The sequence below is a fragment of the Calonectris borealis genome, chromosome 23 (genome assembly GCF_964195595.1).
Source record: "Calonectris borealis chromosome 23, bCalBor7.hap1.2, whole genome shotgun sequence".
Classification (NCBI taxonomy): Eukaryota; Metazoa; Chordata; class Aves; order Procellariiformes; family Procellariidae; genus Calonectris; species Calonectris borealis.
Genome location: NC_134334.1, coordinates 3,136,760 through 3,154,785, shown reverse-complemented (window position 1 = coordinate 3,154,785; position 18,026 = coordinate 3,136,760). Strand labels below are relative to the sequence as shown.

General features: G+C 49.5%; 1 protein-coding gene across 1 annotated transcript; it reads right to left on the bottom strand.

The window, feature by feature from the left end:
* Window positions 1-1,316: 1,316 nt before the first annotated feature.
* On the bottom strand, window positions 1,317-12,511 carry LOC142092380 (C-signal-like). The gene is made up of 6 exons (XM_075172349.1): window positions 12,280-12,511; window positions 4,371-4,422; window positions 3,869-4,056; window positions 3,272-3,427; window positions 2,290-2,400; window positions 1,317-2,073 (listed from the first exon to the last, which is right to left on the bottom strand). The coding sequence occupies exons 1-6, from the start codon at window positions 12,418-12,420 to the stop codon at window positions 1,960-1,962; spliced, it is 762 nt and encodes a 253-aa protein (XP_075028450.1). The 5' UTR covers window positions 12,421-12,511; the 3' UTR covers window positions 1,317-1,959.
* Between the last annotated feature and the right edge of the window lie 5,515 nt (window positions 12,512-18,026).

Sequence of the window (18,026 nt, the reverse complement as noted above, 5' to 3'; positions counted from 1 at the left end):
AGGGCAGCGCCCCCCTGCGGCGCCCGCCGGCGCTCCCGCGCAGGCGCCGTGAGGCGCGGCCGGGGTGGTGGCGTCGGGCGGCCGTGGATCGCCCGCTCGGGCCCCGCGGCCCGGCGCAGGGTCCCGGTTTCCCCCGCTGCCCCGGGGGAGCGAGGTCAGGGAGAGGGTGCTCGGCCCGGCCTTCCCCCGCCGGCAGGGCTGGAGGGGCGGGGGTGGGCGCCGGGAGGGTTTCCTTGGGCGGCCATTTGGCGGGCTGAAGGTGCTGGCGAGCAGCCGCCGCTGGCAGCCTGGGCCCGAAGGAGCCTGGGGAAGGTGCTGGAGCGTGGCGGTGCCACAGGCTGGGCTGGGCTGGACTGCCCGCCTCAGCCCGGCCCTCGCGATGGAGGGGTCGGGTGGGTGCAGGGCCATGACCTGGTGTTGCGTTGGAGCATCCAGGGGAGGAAGCACTTGGGAGGCTTTTGCCAACAGGGCACCTCGTTCCCCGCAGCCATCTCTTCTCTCCCGCTGCCCCCCCCCGAGTCATGGAGCAGGGACTCTCTCCATCAGGACAGAAGGCACATCGACTCGTTTTCCCCACCCAGTATCTGACATTCCATTCAAACCAAATAGTTCAGCTAGTTCAAACCGAGCTTGGCCCTTACCTATCAAGTTTGTGCTGATACTACAGTCACACTTGGAGGTGGAAAGTCAATGGCTTTCAGCTGATAGGAGAGCGCTGCGTTTTGTTTTCCTGCTCAGTCACAGCAGCACGTCACTAAAAAGGGGTCTGAGCACACAGGCGTGGCGTAACAAGCAGTTGTTTCAGCGAGACTTTATATCCCTGTCGACGTGGGGATGACGGAGGGCAGCTAGACACCTCTCCCTTACACACCCTCAGCTGCATCTGAGGGCAGGTCTCGCAGTGGCTGCTGTCCAGGAGCACCACACCTGTCTCTCCCACTTACCTGGCTGTTGTTTGTCTTTTCTCCCGTGGTACAGGAACCCACCACCTTGGCACAGCATGAAAGTGCCTAATCAGCTGGCATGAGGGAGGGATGTTGAAGCCAATCCCAGACTTCAAAGAACTGTTTGCTTTTATCCCTACCTCAGCCAGAACAGAGATCTTTTCACCAGCTGCTTTTAGTATTTCAGACCAGAACAAGGGTCTGCCTCAGTTTCAGGTAAACCCCACCACGTTAAACCCATCTAGCCTGAAGGAGACAGCGATGGTTAAGAGTTTCTTCCTGCAAGGTACAAGTACAGTGCTCTGGTCAGGGAAGAGAAACCTACATACAGAGAAATTAACTGAAGTAGTTTAGTAAACAGACTATTTGTTTAAACATGACTTTATTGAAGACATTTTAGAAGTTTATGTACAAAACAACATTCCCACCCCTATATCAGGATGTTAGTCACCCACTGGGAACAAAGCAAGTGCCTGGTGTGTGCTGTCAACCTGGGGACACTCAGAGGTTGCTGAGGAATTTACAGAAGTACCAAATTCACGTTGTTTAGAGCTGGGCAATTTCAGCCTTGGCTCAGTTCGGACTGAAGGAAGCCGAAGGACCTTTTCCAGAGACATGTCTCCAGCAGGCTGAACATGCTGGAATGTGACAGCCTACACTGGCCTTACTCTGAGGTCAGGTTTTTACTTCTGCAGAGAGCGAGAGGCCCGCTTTGGTTTTGGAAGTGAAGAGGAACCAGCCCCTGGATTTAACTTGCAGTTTTTAATCTATTTTAGATGGTTCCAGGAGATACCCATCACTAAGAGCACAGTAGTATTTGCAGGAAGCATTAGAACAGAGCAGTAGCAATACCAAGTAAGAGTCAGCCACCTCACTTTCCAAATACACCTAGAGAGAGGCTGGATATCAGACTGGCTATTTCAACTAGCGTATAAGAAAACCCTAGAGACACAGACATTAGTGGCACAAGTTAAATAGTGACTGACGTGCTGTTCTTGTAGCATACGGTGCACTTCTACCACGGTAGAGTTTCCCCTTGCCAGTCCAGGAAGGAACCATTTTCTTTTTCACCAAGACGGTCCAGAACAGAGAGAATACCTGGGATAGCCTCTTGCACCTGCATGGGAGCCTAGAGCAAATCAAGCTTAGATTATTACTGGGAATATTCTACAGAAGAGAATAAAACGTATTTAAGGAGTTACTAGAATCAAGTGGGATGTATTTTCATGTTTCATAGTGTGCCTCTGCAGCACATGGAAGTGTATACTGTACAGTGGGTTCTTGCTCCGAGGGTTGGGACAACGAGGGAGTCCTACTTTCACATTTTCAGAGAGATGTCACTTACCATGTTTCCGCCCATGTCTGTCTGAAGCCAGCCTGGATGCAAAGAAATACAGAGAATTCCATCCGATTTCAAGTCTGCAGCAAGACACCTGGTGATCATGTTCAGTGCAGTCTACAAGAGTGGAAACCGTCTATTAGTGTGCTGGTTTTACAAACCTTAAGCAAGACCTTAAGCCAAGCTAATTGGCACCTCCCTTCCACCATGCTGTCTCCTGACAAATGAAGGGGCGGTAACAGTATCACAGTAACTTATCCAGACTTACTGGGGGCTTCATTCTCAGAGATATCTGTTAAGAGAAGCATTGTGAAAGCTCTATCGCCATAAGCTTACTGCCCAAAGATGAAAACAAGTTATGACGGAAGATAAAGTAGCATCTGAAACTCCCAAGGAGCTGTGGGGAAAATAATATTGACATAAGGACTCTGTTTTTCTGCAGTAATCACTACATAAACATTCAGTTTTTTACTTCTGAACAGGGAAAACAAGCATATTAACAGCTTATGAGTAGGTGGTGTAGGAGAAACTGTATGTCTAATCTTGACTATTCGTACAACTCAGTCTCTAGATGTGACAAAACTAAAAACTCCACTCTCACTAACTAGCATTACCATGTACAGGTCAGCACACCTTTCGTTGAGCTTCATGCCTGCTATCTTGCTTGGACTGGAGAGGAACACAGCTAATAAGACACACACTTGGCGGCATCAGTTCTTCCCTGAATGCCAAGTCCCTCTGAAATGGCTCTATATCAGAGTAGTGATGGAGCATTTGTGAGCCTGTTCTTAAGAAGTTGGCATGCTTGCTCCAGATGTACGGTTTTCACAGGTCCCATTTCCACCCACATGAAGAACAAGAACAGTTCCTGTGTCAGCCTATCCAAGGAAGTGCTGCACACCTCAGATCATCGTTTTAAGCTCAGAGCGGTCTTTAACTCACAGGCATGCCCTCACCCAGTGAGCACAGCCCAGGGAAGCCTACAAACCTTTGCTATCCTGTAGGGGTAGACCTTGAGGAACATCTCATTTGCCTGGACGAGTTGCATGGAGGCAGCAAGAGAGGACATATTGATAATAGCAGCTCTATGGCAGCCCATTCCTGTGCTCAGCTGGGCTGCCTTCCTCAGCAGGGGTAGAAACGCCTGTGAAAACAAGAGGTTGTTTTAATTTGGTCAGCTTGCTCTTGGCCCATTCAAGGCAAGCTGGACTCTCAGGTTCTGCTCCATGAAGAATTGCAGTACAACTTTATGCCACCAGCACAGAATGGTGATGGCTCCCCAGACAAGTTGACCATAGGAAACCTTTCTATAACAGCCAGCTGTAAGTAGCAAGGACCTTCAGTCTCTTCTGCCCACCTCCTAGCCCAACCTGTCCACTGAAGTGACCTCATACCAGATGGATTTAAATAAAGAGAAAGATCCTTGATAGAAAGGATCTCTTGCTGCTCTCTAGGCATGCAGTTTGGTATCAGGACTGTATCTGTGCAGTTCCAAGGTGACAAATGCTTGGGTTACATGTCCAGCTCACTAGTGGAACAGCCTTTTCTAGTACCATAGATTAAGCACGTTCCTCCCAATTCTTACCTTGGTGACCATCAGCTGGGCAACTGTATTGGTTTCGTAAATGGTGAGCATTGTCTCTGCTGTGACTTCTTCCAAGGAAGCAAGCACATTGATGCCAGCATTGTTAATGAGGCAGTTCAGACCTTTGTCTCCCACAATTTCTTCCACTTCCTTGACTACTTTCTTGATGCTGTTTTCACAGACGACATCTGCACAGAGGAGCCAAGAATAGCCACAGTGAGCAGTGAACTGTGTGGTTCAAATGCCGTCTGTCCCTATACAACACATGCTAAACCAAAGCTAAGGCATTAGTCTGAATGGGGACATTTAGGCAGCACACAGAGATGACAATGCACAGAAGTCTTGACATAGATTATGTTTCGCCAATGTTATCTTAAGATGAGGGTGATTGTTTTCAGCTGCTGGAGGTCATGTACAGCTACTGATCACCCAGGAGACCGGTTTCTTAAGATGCACTCACTTGACTTGGTTGAACATACTTCTGTATAAGCCCTTTACTCACCCAGTTGGAGGAGCTTGATATTGCTGTATTGCTTGCTAAGCTGCTGGAGTTCCTAGGAAGAAGAAATTATTTGTTATCTTATATATATATATATATATATCCCCATGGCTATTACATAAAACAGTTTGAGATCTACATTTCCAGAATCATAACTGCCATTTATTTTCAGAATTGGACTGAAGGCAGTGATACTATGTTTTCCAACCTGCTGAGCAGCTTTCCTGAGTGCAAGACCAACTGCTTCAAGAAACTGGACTCTTCACCTGCTTAGTCAAGATACCAGCACACTAGATTACAGAGTTAGTTCTCAGTGTGTACAACTCAAGGGTGTGTTTGCAGTGTAACCAAAGGTCTTCGATCAAGCGGCTACCGTTGCCAGTTCCACAGCAGACCCAGTGCTCAGACTGCATTCCAAGCCAGTAATTCCCCACTTCTGTAAGAAAAGCATAATTCTCCTGATGCTCAGCTGGTGCTAGACATCAGTTCAGGGCAACAGGAATGCTTAAGAAAAGCCATTTGGAATTACTGTTTGCAGGAGAAGATTCGTAGCAATTTTCCTATGAAAATTCTGTTTCCCAGCACTCTCATTAGCTTCAATTCTTGTAACTGAAGGTAAAGCACACATGAAATTGGTTACGTACACAGCAACTGTCCACAAGAACAATTCTCTCTGCTAGATAGAGATCTGTCATTCAGATCTCACACAATTCAGTCATCTATCTACTACCTCTCAGCAGAGCGATGACTTGGAGAAAATTAGTACTAATGCTGGTGTTGCTGCTGGACAAAGTGCGTCCAAATTGGATTTACAGGCCAAGCTGGAATACTTAGGTTTCTGTGCCATGTAGCCAAGCGGGAAGCGTGGCCAAATGTAACAGATGGATTACATACTCCCAGCCATGTTTAGGAGTCTGAGCAACCCTGGACAAACATTCCAGCTCAAGCAAATCCATTTCTTTAGGAGCCCGTTGGGAATAGGGTTCAGGAGGGCTGATTTTGAAAGAGTACTACTTTGCCACTTGGAGACACTTAGGGACTCCATGTCCTCTGTCAAGCTATAATGCATTACATCTTTTTATCTCAGTTCATACTCTGTGGGATTCTCTCCAGGTTTGTTTAGAAACGTTTTTCTCCCACTGAGGAAAATCTGCAACTGCAGTTAAAGCTATTAACGGAGGGGGAAGAAGGGGAACAAGTCAGAAGCACAAAACCAGAAGACATTCCTTCCCTTGGATAGGGCTTAATGGGACAGTTTTCAACAGATTAAAGGCCCAGAACACACTATCTTGTTTATTGATAGTCAGGCATGAAATAGTTCTGCCATGTCAAGGCCTGCAATAATTATGTGGCTTTGGACTGTCCACTGGACTTCAGTTTGACAGTATTGCTTACTTGATAATAAACTCCAGAAGTGCTCTGGCTTCTCGAGGTTTGTTCATTTATTTATAGTTGGATTGCTTTACTCTCTGACAGGAACAAGCTACTAACTTTTGCTAAAAGGCCAGAGATGTTTTGTGTAGCAACTGAGAGGCTTCTGAAGTGAGTAAGCAATATGTTCAATTAAGAAGTCCAAACACTGCAGCATTAAGCATTCTCCAGAACATAAACAGGATGAAATTACAATTGCTGCATGCAAATCCGGTTTAAAATTCAATGGTTTTTCCATTTAGTTAATTGCTTAGTTAACAAGTGACTCCCACTTCAGTGGTTGAAGTTTCTCAGAAGCAGCTTCCAGGCATAAAACTAACTTAGACAACTTTGGTCTTCAAGAATGCTACTCCACCTGATAAAAACATAAGCTGAAAAATCCAGTTAGGAAACCTAAAAACTGCAGAAAAGCCTATTCTTTTCCCTACTGTGACTAGAAGGAACATGCGGAGAGGAAGACCGAGACAGGTTCATGGCAGCGCAATCAGATACAGCCATTTCAAGCCACCAGCCATGTATGCTGCTTCTCCTCTTCCCCCATCCCAAGCAGTTTAGATCAAAGAGATCAAAAGCCTCCTGTGTCCAGAGAACTCTGAAAATATTGCTGCCGTGCATGCATATACTAGTTATGGACTCCCCACTGAAGGGATGAGCTTTCCGGAAACTTACTGGTCATCTGTCAAGTGCCTTGTTCTCCCCCCCATTAAAAACAAAAAAAAAATCGAAACAACAAAAAACAAACCTACACCACCAAAGTTGTCCGCATGTGTTTTTTGCAGCAGACTTGTGCTCACTTTTTTTATGCCAGCATGCTAGTGCGGAGGCACTGCACCCAGGACAAATAGGTTAAATCCCCGGGAAAACAAGATCTCAGAGCGCAGTCTAACAGAGCCAAGTGAGCCCATAATGGCAACACATACATAAGAATAAGTGAGCTCATTGGTACTGCTGTTTGACGTGCAGCTTCTATTTTAACACCAGTTTACACAGTTTCCTTTACAGACCGTAGTTACAGCCAGCATATCCCAGGCTAAGTCATTTTTAGTCAGTGTACTGTGATAGCCAATTTAAAAACAAACAAGACAAACAAAAACAACAAAAACCCACAACACAACCCCCTAATACTGTGTTTAGTATAGTAGCTCTAGAAGTATTCCACACCTGAATAGCTACCCCTGAGAATCAACTCTTAGGGATTCCAAGAAAAATTTGAACTCTGATTAGCATCTGTTGTTTCCTGCTTGCTGATTTTAATTACGATTAACAAAGAGTCAGTCTACTCCAATTTAAGCAAGGTCCTCTGGCACTCAAGGCTCCAGATACAGATTCATCAGCACACAGGATATTTATTGCTAGATTTCAACCAGGAATGTTATGTTGTCTTTGTCATTTAGCAAGATTTACTTTGCCTTCTTTATGAAAGCATTATTCACTTCAGTTACAACTCTTGGAAGGGACCTGGCCGTACGAGGCCAGCTGGAAGCAATCAAGCCACACCAACATAGCCTGTAGGCAGCTTTGTCAGGCAAAGGGTACTTGGGTATCCTTTCACATCATCCTGCTTGCACTCAGGACAAAGTCAAAGATGTATCATATTTGCCCGTGTCTCTCTGAGACAGGCTGTGCAGTATCACAGTGTACAGCCAACTCACGGTTTGATTGTGTAATAGCTTACACCAAGCTGCTGCAGACTGCCCCAAATCCACAGTCCTCTCTGACTCAAGAAGAGCCAGACCTTAATGCTATGGGAAGTGCAAAACACTTCCAGAAAAAAAAACCAACACTGCAATAACCCAAAATTAGAAAGACTTCAAGAATGCCCCCTTTGCCTGATATAACACATCTCTCTTGCTAGAGCAGTGCTCCAGAGCTTGCTCAGCTGCTCTTCCCAACAGCAGACCACATGGCTAAAATATGTAGCAAACAAAAAACAAAAACAAAACCTGACAGAGACAGTGTGCAGAAGCACTTCAGTGAGGGCTCTGTGTCTGACAAGGGAACAGACACAGCACTGTTAGTAACTCTATCTCCTACTTCAGAGGAAGGGAAACAGCACATTAAAGCCCTGGAAGCTTTCCAGAGCCCCGAAGAGGACTATTGAGCAGCGAGGAACTGCTGCTTTCTTGTTCACCTGGGAACACACTTGGGCTCACGGGGAGAGCAGGAGGAACAAGAGATGCTCCTGTCCTGAGGTCCCACCTTCAGCTCTCAGCACAGCCCGGCAGAGCCAAGCGGAGCGCAGGAAGCACTGTGAACAGATTTACACCACGGCCATTTGGATCCCTTCAGCTACCTCGCTTCCCCAGAAAGCCCTCAGCGAGTCAGAGGGGGGACTACAGGGGCTACACCGTCATTAGGTGTAGTCTTAGACTTCAGGTCAGAGTTTTTCCTTTTTATGGGGAAGCAGGATGAGCGAAAGAAAGAGCAAGAAACAAAAGGAGGAGGGGGGAGAATTATAGTTGGGTCCGTGAGCCCATACAGGCTGCCTAATAATAACTGTACTGTGGTTTTGTCCATCTGGAGTGTAAAGACAGGACGTCAGGATTATTTTGCAAGAGATTTGTAGCTGCTTCCACTCTCAGTGCTGGAGCAGCTCAAGTAAAGGCAGATCAGAACCAAAGTGTGGCTGAAGGAGTCTAGTATGGTACTTTTCAAGGAGGGGCAGCGGTTATCTAGATGCGCCTGCAGGCCTGCTGCATGTTATCGTGTGATCTAAAGCCCATTTGTTAGGCAAATGTTCTGTGGAGGCCACCTAGGAGCTATTCAGCACAAGACCTCAAGTTATTACAACTTCTGCCAGCACAGACTCACATGCAAAAGCCTGCAGCTGTTCAGCATTATCCCAGGGTTAGCAAGTTACAGGAGACGTGCTGCTTTCCGTAGTAAGCAGAGGAAAGCAACGCCAGACTCTTCTCCAGCATCTCTTTCTAAAGTCAGGTCCTTAGGGGCTCTTGTCTGTCCACTGTTTGCAGGACTCCAAAGTACGCAGTCATCTGTGTAACAGCATACACTCTGCCGAGAGATTCTCTGGATAACTCTCAGCTACCGGGGAATTGCTGCTGACTATTGTCCCCAAGATGGGCACTGGATTTGCCAGTAGCTAAGAATATTTAATCATTTTTCCTCTAAAAACTGGAAAATGATTTTTAAAAGGCTTTTCATTTAAGCTTTTCCCATCCTTTTTCCCCTCCCTGCATTCTGCAAAAGGAAAATGCTACTCTACCAAAGCCAGACGAGAGCAGAATTTAAGAGAACTGTCCAAAGCTGCTGTTCTTCAAGCTCATCCTCTAATGCAGGAGAAGTGGGGGGCAGTGGACCCATATTAAGCAAGATTTTTCATATTGTCACTTACCACAAAGCAAAGTGGGAGGAAACAAAATTAGACCGCTTGAATCACTGTCAAGAGAAAAAGCAAGCACTGACAGCTCAGGTGTGCAGAGAAGGAACAACTCAACTTTACAGCCCAGTCTGCATGGTCAAGATAAACAGGTCTTAGATGGGCAAAGCCCATTTCGTGTGCACTAAGACAAGTCTGCAGTGCCAGCCTCTGGAGTGCAGGAACCTGAACTCTGGGTTTTCAAGATTTGACTGGAAAGTCAGTGAAAGCAAAGTTTTCTCTCTGGGGGAAAAAAAAACCAAAAAACTGAAAAGAAAATCACTGAACCTTTGCCTTTCCTTACTGTACCACACTCAAGCAACATTGCCAGATTGGGTCCAAGCTGTGAGATAGTCGGTTGTATATGGTGCTACGACTCCCATTGCTGGAGGCTCAAGCAGGTCTGTGCTTGCCCTCTGCCAGCTCGAAGGACTAGTGGCATGGTGGAAACACACCTCAGAAGGTCAGAAAATTTTGTGCCAACTTTATGCATTGCAGATGGGACAGATAATACTAGTGAGACTACTACAATACCTTTAGTAAAGATTTGCCTTTCTTGTGGAGTTTCCAAACCCATCTGTTAGAAATATGCTTTCAGCTGGCTGCAGAGGTTTCTATTGATGTACTGCCAAAGCACAGCACATGGCCTAGAGGTCCTTACAAAGAACAAAAACCCACCCTGATCCACCAAGGACAAACCTTGCCCCCCCTGCCCTCTCCCCCCAAAAAAAAGCTGAGGATGCACCCCATGTGGCCTGCAGAGTCACCACGCGGGGTTACTGGAACGTGGCTCTTGGCCAGCTTCCTGCCTACATGAGACACGACTGCCCAAGTCTTTCCAGGTTCCTACCGCTGCAAGCGAGGAGTGACCCAAACTCTTCCCAGGAACACTGCCCTATTTGAAGGCTATTTCATCTTCTTGTACAGGTTTACCAGCCTTTTTGCTCAAGATTTTTAAGTATTGGCAATGCAAAAAACTCACAAGTTTTGTTAAGACACGTCCATATCATGTTTCCTAGGAAGCTCTTACTATTGAAGGAACTGTTTTGCCTCTCCATGTCATTGATCCAAGACTATCGTGATGAGAACTCGCTGCTGAACACAAGGGCCAATTGGTGAAAAAAAGAACCTCCCTCAGCACCGGCTAAAGCAGCTTTAGAACAAACAACTGAGCAGGGAGATTCCGATCTAACAACAGCTCATGTGTCTCTGCTGGTTTCCTGTACCACTGCTGCACCACGCTGTTGTGCAGTCACCAATAGGAAATACAGCTGGGACAAACGCCAGATCTTGTAACAGGAGTTAAAAGCGAACAGAATGGTAGTGAATACCTGTTCAGGAGCTCACGTAGGGCAGAAGGGGGGCTGAGGGGGGAAGCTGCGGGAACCGGTGCCTCTGAAAGGCAGTCTGTGCACCAGATTTCAGTCTTGCTGGACTGTTTCTCAGCAATTCGATTCAGAAATAGCCTAAATGTGCCTTTATGCTGGAGAGGGTTTTTTGACAACAAGAAACAATATTAAGACCTTTTCTTTCAGTTTCATAAGTACCTGTAGAGCAGCACAGTGCTACTGGAGATCCGAGGGGTCAGACTGCAGGGGTTTTCTGCCCAGCCCTGTGCTACCATCCTTGGAGGGGGAGCCTCGGCAGCATCTCTTAAAGTTTTTGTGTAGCTAAGCGGTAAACAAAGTTGCTGCATTTTGTTTATTGCTAGCATGGCGTGATCACAGTTTGCACTGAAAAGAATAAAATCACCATAAGGGAACAGACATACAAGCTCTGTTTACCTCTGCACATGCCAGGGAATTTGCCTTTCGCTAAGGCAGCCTTGTGCCGTGCTTGAAATAGGGGAGATGCAGAAGTAGGACTTTTGGTATCAATTCTCCTACCGAATGCCTGTGGCAATACACAGGGGTTTGAGACAGTCAGAGTTGAGAGCTCAGATTCTTGCAGCTCTGGAGCACTAGAGTTTTCCTAGGAATTGTACCTTACTGAGGAGAGTCAAGATCAGACTGGAGGTGCAACAGAGGACATTAGCGGCCACAAAGTGAGCAGACTGATAACCCTTATTATCAATTTGCCTCCCAAAGCTTTGGGGAGTGCCTTTAATTTATCTGACAGTCATTTGTAACAGGCTAGGGATGGGGAAGCAGTCCAAACACACTACTGCTATGCTGTAGCAGCAGGAATGCTGGCTGAAAGGGGAAAGGGCTGCAAGTGAATTCACCAGCAAGATGTAACAAAAGCTACTATGTTTTCGGCAGAAGGCTGTGGTCCCTACCCAGCCAAGACGGGCACTAAAAGGAGTGTTTAATTCATCATTCATTTGGGCCTTCTCACTTGTTGCAAGTCCAGCGGAGAAAGGGAAGAGACAGACGGGGCACAGCTCCTTCTGGGGACACAGACACACCATGCAGAAGAGACAAGGTTTGACTGGGAAGGCTTCTGGGGGATGGACTACCCCTGCAGGGCTCCAGGTCTGTGCAAAACTGGAGGCGGCCAGGACATACTTATCTCCAGCTGCAAATCCAGCGAGAAACTCGGGGACTGGAGGAAGCGGCTGGCAGGAGCACTTGAGATGCTGCAGCTGTCAGCCTGCCGGGGCCGGGCTGCAGTGCTTCCAGCTCGCCTCTCCTCCTCTCGGGAATGCACCGCAGTACCCGAATAGCAATATCCCGTGCTCAGTTCACCGCCAGCCTCGGAGACTTTCACCGCACCGGCTCTATCCGAGCCGGCCACCTACCCCGGGCGGGAGCTCAGCCCCCCCGCTCCCATCCCACCCTGGGCACTTGCTGCCGGGGCACCAGCGCTTGGTCGCAGAGATGCTCGACCTCTTCTGCGCTTCCAGAAGTGCCTTCTCCTTCCCCCGCCACCCCCCCGGGCCAGCACTGCCTGGCGGCTGCCAGGACATCTGCTCCGGGCTGCACCTCCAGCCAGGCTCCTCTCCAGAGCTGCCTGCGGCGTGCGCCTGGGTGGGGAGAGCTCCGGCAGCCCTGCCCAGCCCAGCCGGCACCGAGGGGCCGGGGAGCCCCGGCACACGCCGGGCGGAGGAGGCGCGGGCTGGCAGCATCCCCTCCCGGGGAGCCCCGGCGCCCCCGCCCCGGTTACCTGCGCCTTCTCGGGGTATCGGCAGGTCGCGAAGACGAAGTCCGGGGAGGGACTGGCGGCTGCGAGCCCCCGCACCAGCCCCAGCCCGATGCCCCGGCTGCAGCCGGTGATGAGCACGGAGCGGTAGCGCGGCTGGGCCATGCTGGCTCGGCTCGGCTCGGCTCGGCTCGGCTCCCGGCGCGGCCCCACGCGGCTCTTAACCTGCGTGGCGTGGAGCCGGCACCGCCGCCCCGATCCCGCCCCCGCCGCCCCGCCCGGCCCGGCCCGGCCCGGCGCCTCCCCCGCTGCCTCCGGCCGCAGACAAAGCGCCTCCCGGCCGCCCACGGCCCCTCGCCCCCCCGGGGTTCCGCTCCCGCCTTCCCGGCGGGTCCCGGTGCAGCGGAGCCGGCTCCGGGGGGGGGGGCGGGGAGCGGCGGCTGCAGCCGGCGAAAGCAGCCCCCGGAGGGAGGGGGCTCGGCCGGGCTTCGGGCCCCCGGGGGCGTCCCGAGGGGCCGGGGCCGCGCAGCCAGCCCCCGGGGCGATCGCCTGAGCCCCGCGGGAGGAAAGAGCGCGCTCCGAAAATGATCGGCTTTCCAACAGGGGAAGATAAATTTGTTCTTCCCTCTCTCGCAGAGAGGACAACCTAACTGGTTCCCTGCACAGTGACCTGAACGCCCTGTTTCACAACCTTCTGCAGGCGAAAAACCAGAACCCTCTTTGTCATAGCGGCGGCTGAGTGCCCCGAGCCTGGCTGGGGGTCTGCTGGGCATCGCCTGACTGCTCTGCCAGGAGTAATCCTTCTTCACAAGACTGACATAGCTGGAATTGCTACCCCCAACACCTAGGAGTGGGTAGAAGAACAGAGAAAAGGTGTAAGTTCTCTCACGGGGGGATGAAGCAGAGGCAGGAACTGAGCCCACATTTCTGGACTCCCCAAGTTGCGGCCAGAGGCACGGATCGAGCTGCCTTTTTCGGCTGTTACGAGCATTGCTTTACTATTCATTCTGCATTCTGGGTGACCTGTTCCTGGAAATCGCTGCAGGCTTCCTTGCTTTAGCCAGTCCTCACACATACTGCCCACAGTGCTTGTGCATGCTTTCCCAGATAAATAGTCTATTATTGATCTGCACACACTCCTGCATATAAATTGGTGTACGTAGCCATAAAGGCTACATTACATCTGTTAGTACTATATTGCTCTTTATTCTCTTTATTAAAAGATCAGTAAGCTTTTAAAACATTAACTTCATCCTGATATAGGTCAGGAACTGCCTCTCCCCTTGTACTTGGGGAACTAAAGCACAAAGAGATTTGGTAATTTGTTCAAATTCTGTGGAGAAACCCAAAACATCTGATGGGTCTGCCCCGTTTCCCTTCTGTTGGTTTCTTTAGTTCTAAACAACTGCAGCAGCTCCAAATAACGTACAGGATCTGCATATCTGAAAATGTCTATTCCTGCTGGCTAGCTCAAAAGAAGGTTTGATATTCCCATGTCCCACTCCCAGGGTGGGATTACAAGATACTTGCAGTCATTTCTCCTATCTCAGGCCCTTGGACATAAAAAGCGTTGACTGCAAGCAAAGCTGACCAGTGACACGGCTTCTCGATCTTCTTTTGTTGTTATCTTTGTGTAGAAAGTCACGACTGATGCTTATTCCTGGTGTACCAAGCCTCTACACACAGAGCAGCCCCCCGCCTCGCTCTGCCTTCAGCAAGCCCAGAGCCCCGGGCTCTCGCTGAGCCAAATAGTTCAGCAGGTTCTTAACATGAAGCAGGAAACTGAGTCCAGGGTTTAGCAGATACAAAGTGTTTGCCCATTGCAAAAGTTTTAAATACAAAGTGTGTTGTGTTTAATTGTGTTACATTGGCTTTTTATGGCATCATAAACATACACAGCACTTTGCAAACAAACCATAAGGGCAATATCCATCACAAATTGCCTGATAGGTCTGAAAATACGTTACAGAAGTGGCAAGTCCACTTCACTCCTGGGGAACAGAGGTGAAATGGTTTGTCTTGAGGCCACCGAGCCATAGGTCAGGGGACAACACCCAGTTACTCAACTCTGCCTGATGGATGACTCACACCAAAAGCAAAATGGCCAGCTTGGTTTTCAGATCGTTTCTTCCTCATTTGTAGTTGAAGAGAAGCAGCTGGGCCTTTGTGTGAAAATCAGCCCAGCCTCCTCCACTCCCCTGCAGGGTTTCCCCGTATACATCAGCTGGGAACCAGGACCCTTGTCTCCATACTGGGCTCAAACCGATTTGCTGCAGCTTTTCAGGTTTGCTGCGTATTACTGGGGCTGTGGCGAGTGCCCATAAATATAATTTCCTTGTGACAAACAGAAGACAGGATGGGTTGGTGTGGGCATCTCTTGTTTAAGCTGCTGCGTTTCACATCGCATCTGTAATGAGCGGAGAGCACACACACGGCCAAATACCACCGCTCAGCTAGTGAGCGTGAACTGGTTGGTTTAACATATTCCCTGTGGAAGGACTCATCCTGTGTGTATGCTGTCCCTTCCCCTGCTGTGAACGTCAGAAGCTGCGTTGTGCAACCCCTTTCTCAGACCACCTGAAAGAAACGGACGTCGCAGGGGAGAGCATGGACGTGGGGATGCCCACAGGGGGAAGCCAACGTCTATCGCCAGTCTTACGATGCCAAGGAGCGCCCAACAGTGACGGCTAAGGCGAACGATGGAAAGATTTCTTCTGCTTTGAATAGGCTTTGTATCTGAGGCGGGTCTCTGAGGACTGCTAAGGAGATGTTGAAAATGCCGTTGCCTTTCACTATGCTCTCCCTGACTTATCCCCATATAAATATTACTCTCTCTGGCCTTTGAGGCTGGGTTAGCTACATCCATTTTGAAGCCACACTGGCTTCTTACCGGTAGCAGAGGAGGCTGGAGGCACCGCTGGATCCAAGTGCCACCTATTGCTTGCACAGTACGGTCGGGCCAGTCCATTCCTCCCGGGGCCCGAGCCGGGTTCAGGCGCTCAGCTGGGATTTAGAGAATTACACCTCGACTCCTGGCCCTACAAGAGCTTCCTTTGCCGACTTGGGCAAGTGAGCAAGAGCACGTTCACGCTGCCCAGGTTTGGAACGTTGCTTAGGCAGCTGCTATTCCCATGTAGTTCTGAGAGAGACAGACTCGTCCGCAGCGAGTCGAAAGTCAAATACCTGTCTGTACCCATCAGCTGTACAGGAAAGAGAGGGAATTCTCCAGCTTTGGTGTCTAAGTTCTCAGGCAGTATGAATATCCCTCTTAGTGTTTCCATACCATGTCCTTTACCGGCTCCATGGCATTGTTTTCGTAAGGAACAGTGCTCTAAAGACTGAAAGGAACTCACATGAATGGATCAACTGTGAGCGATAGTCCACAACGGGACCCTTGGGAAGGGCCTCCAACCCCTCCGGCCTTTCCGGGTTGGGTGGTTTTGCAAACAGCGTTGCCCGAGGGGCTGGCAGCCCCGGCAGCACTGGGGGTGGTCACGCGCCTCGGCTCAGCCTGGCAGTAAGAGGCCAGTTTCGTGCACGGAGGTTTGGAACAAATACGTGTTCAGCCATGCATAAGCTGCTAGGGCTCACACTCATACACAGAAATCAATGGCCAATACCAAGGGGTTCCAGAGCATCAAACCAAGCAAATAAATGTCTGATTATTGCTCTGCCATACGTAAAAATGAATGTGTGGATCCATCACCCCTTATTTAAAGTGGATCCACAGCATTAGATTCCACTGTTCTCTAAAGCTAGTGGGAAAAGCTCATCTTTGTGCAAAGATCAGATGTGGCAACAAGCCAGCAGGAAGGTTGCCCTGTATCCTGATACCTGTGTTTTTCTCCTTTCTTTCAAATAAAGCTCCGTTCCAGAAATCTCTCTGTCTCACAAACATTAGCGCTCTCTTCTTGTCCAAGTGGTTTAATCCATTACCTTCCTTCCCACGTGTACTGTCTTAATTTCAGAACAACTCTCTTCGTGCATTACCAGCTGCATTTTGTTGGTTTTGGAGGATTTTGAAAAAAATCCCTGTCAGGCATAAGACTGCTTAGCCAGCCTCTTCGTGCTTGTAATTTATTCGGTCCTTGCTGTCAGCCCATACGAGTGCTGGCGCTGCCAGGCAGGGCTGGAAGGTCGCGCAGGGGAGTTAAGCCCGCAGCGGCGGTGCGCGACGGGTTGCGGCGGTGCAGGCTCTGTCTGGTACATGAGCGCGCGGCAGCCTGCGATCCCCCGGCGCGGGAGCGCTGTCATCGGGACCGACGTCATCACAGCGCAGCTTTGCTGACCCGAGACCCATTTACACTGTGCTTGGCGCTGCACTGGCAACCGAACGTGATTGCTGCTGACTGCAGATTAAATCTGTAACTGTCACTTTTTAACTCTCTCTCGCTGCTCTTTGCCGCCTCAGGTATTCCTCACCGTGTTCCTCCTCTAGTCCGGGTCCTGCCAGGGGAGCAGCTCTTCACCGAGCCATTGGAGTGTTCTGCAGCAGCAGCTTTTGGGCTGACCCGTAGAACAAAAAGGATCAAATCCCACCGAAGTCAAGGGGAGTTTTGTCACTGCCAGAGTGCAGCCAGGACTTGGTGCACAGGGTGCTTGTCTCCTGGCTGGGATTCAGAGTAGTTCTCAAAGGGGAAGAAACAGTCTAGCTGGAGGAAGATGGTTCTCAATAAATAAAACTTATACTGAAAATCCCTGCTATTGTCTGCACACACCACACAGAACTGACCTGTACAGAATTCTATGTAAGGCTTTCCAACGCTCCAAGGTTTTCCAAAAAAAAAAAAAGGCTCTTATTCTGCTTTTATAGGTGGGGAAACTGGGACAGGGACCAGTCATACAGCCCAAGGTCACAGAGACTTGGTGACAGATCCCCCTGGGCGAGCAAGGTCCCATCCCATCAGCAAGGCATTTTCCTGAGTTACAGGCGGTAGGCGCCAAGTAACGCGACAGAGCAAGGCACGTGAGTCAGAAACGTTGCCCAGAGCTCCTCGCTGTGCTGGAGACGGCAACCAGGCCCAGTGCAGGAGGATTCTCTTCCACCAGCTGGAGCTGAACTGCACCCGAAGGGACTCCGGCCAGCCCCAGTCGTGTCTTCCCACCTCAGCTCTCACCGTCTCCTTTCCAGCTCTTACTCTGCTCGCCACGGCTTTTTGCCCAGTTCTGCGTCCTGGAAGCTGGTTCCTCCAGGCCCGCATTTGTCTGACTCTTGAAGTAAAGTCCAGATTTCAGCACGCTGTTAACCACAGTCTAATAAGGCAAATTTTTTATGCTGTGCAGCTCAACCTGAGTCGAGTTGGATACACCAGAGGCAGAACTGCTTTGCTTAGTAATTTCTCACCCACATTTAAAGACAATAAAGACAAGGGTTGCCCGGCAACCCTTGGAGGAGTTACCTGGCAGGACAATGGAGAAAATACCCCTTTTATTTTGTGTGAAGCAATACTCTTAAATAATTGCTACTTGCAGTTTCTGTATTTGAGCGAGCTCCGCTCAGCTCCTCTTCGGTTTAGCTCTGTCTGTGCGGGACAGGCTGCAAGGCTGCTTTTTTTGTTTTGTTTTGTTTTTGCAGGTCTCTGGCACTTTTTCCACCCAAGAACACAGCAGAATATCAGGATATTTTTAAGTGTTTGTGGAACTATAAATCATTATTAGAGTGATAGTCTGCGGGCGAAACAAGCAAAATAAGGTTTAAAACAGACACTCCCTCTAACTAAATGGGTTTGAATCACCAATCCACAGCCTTCAGGTCAGCAGAATTCAGTTTG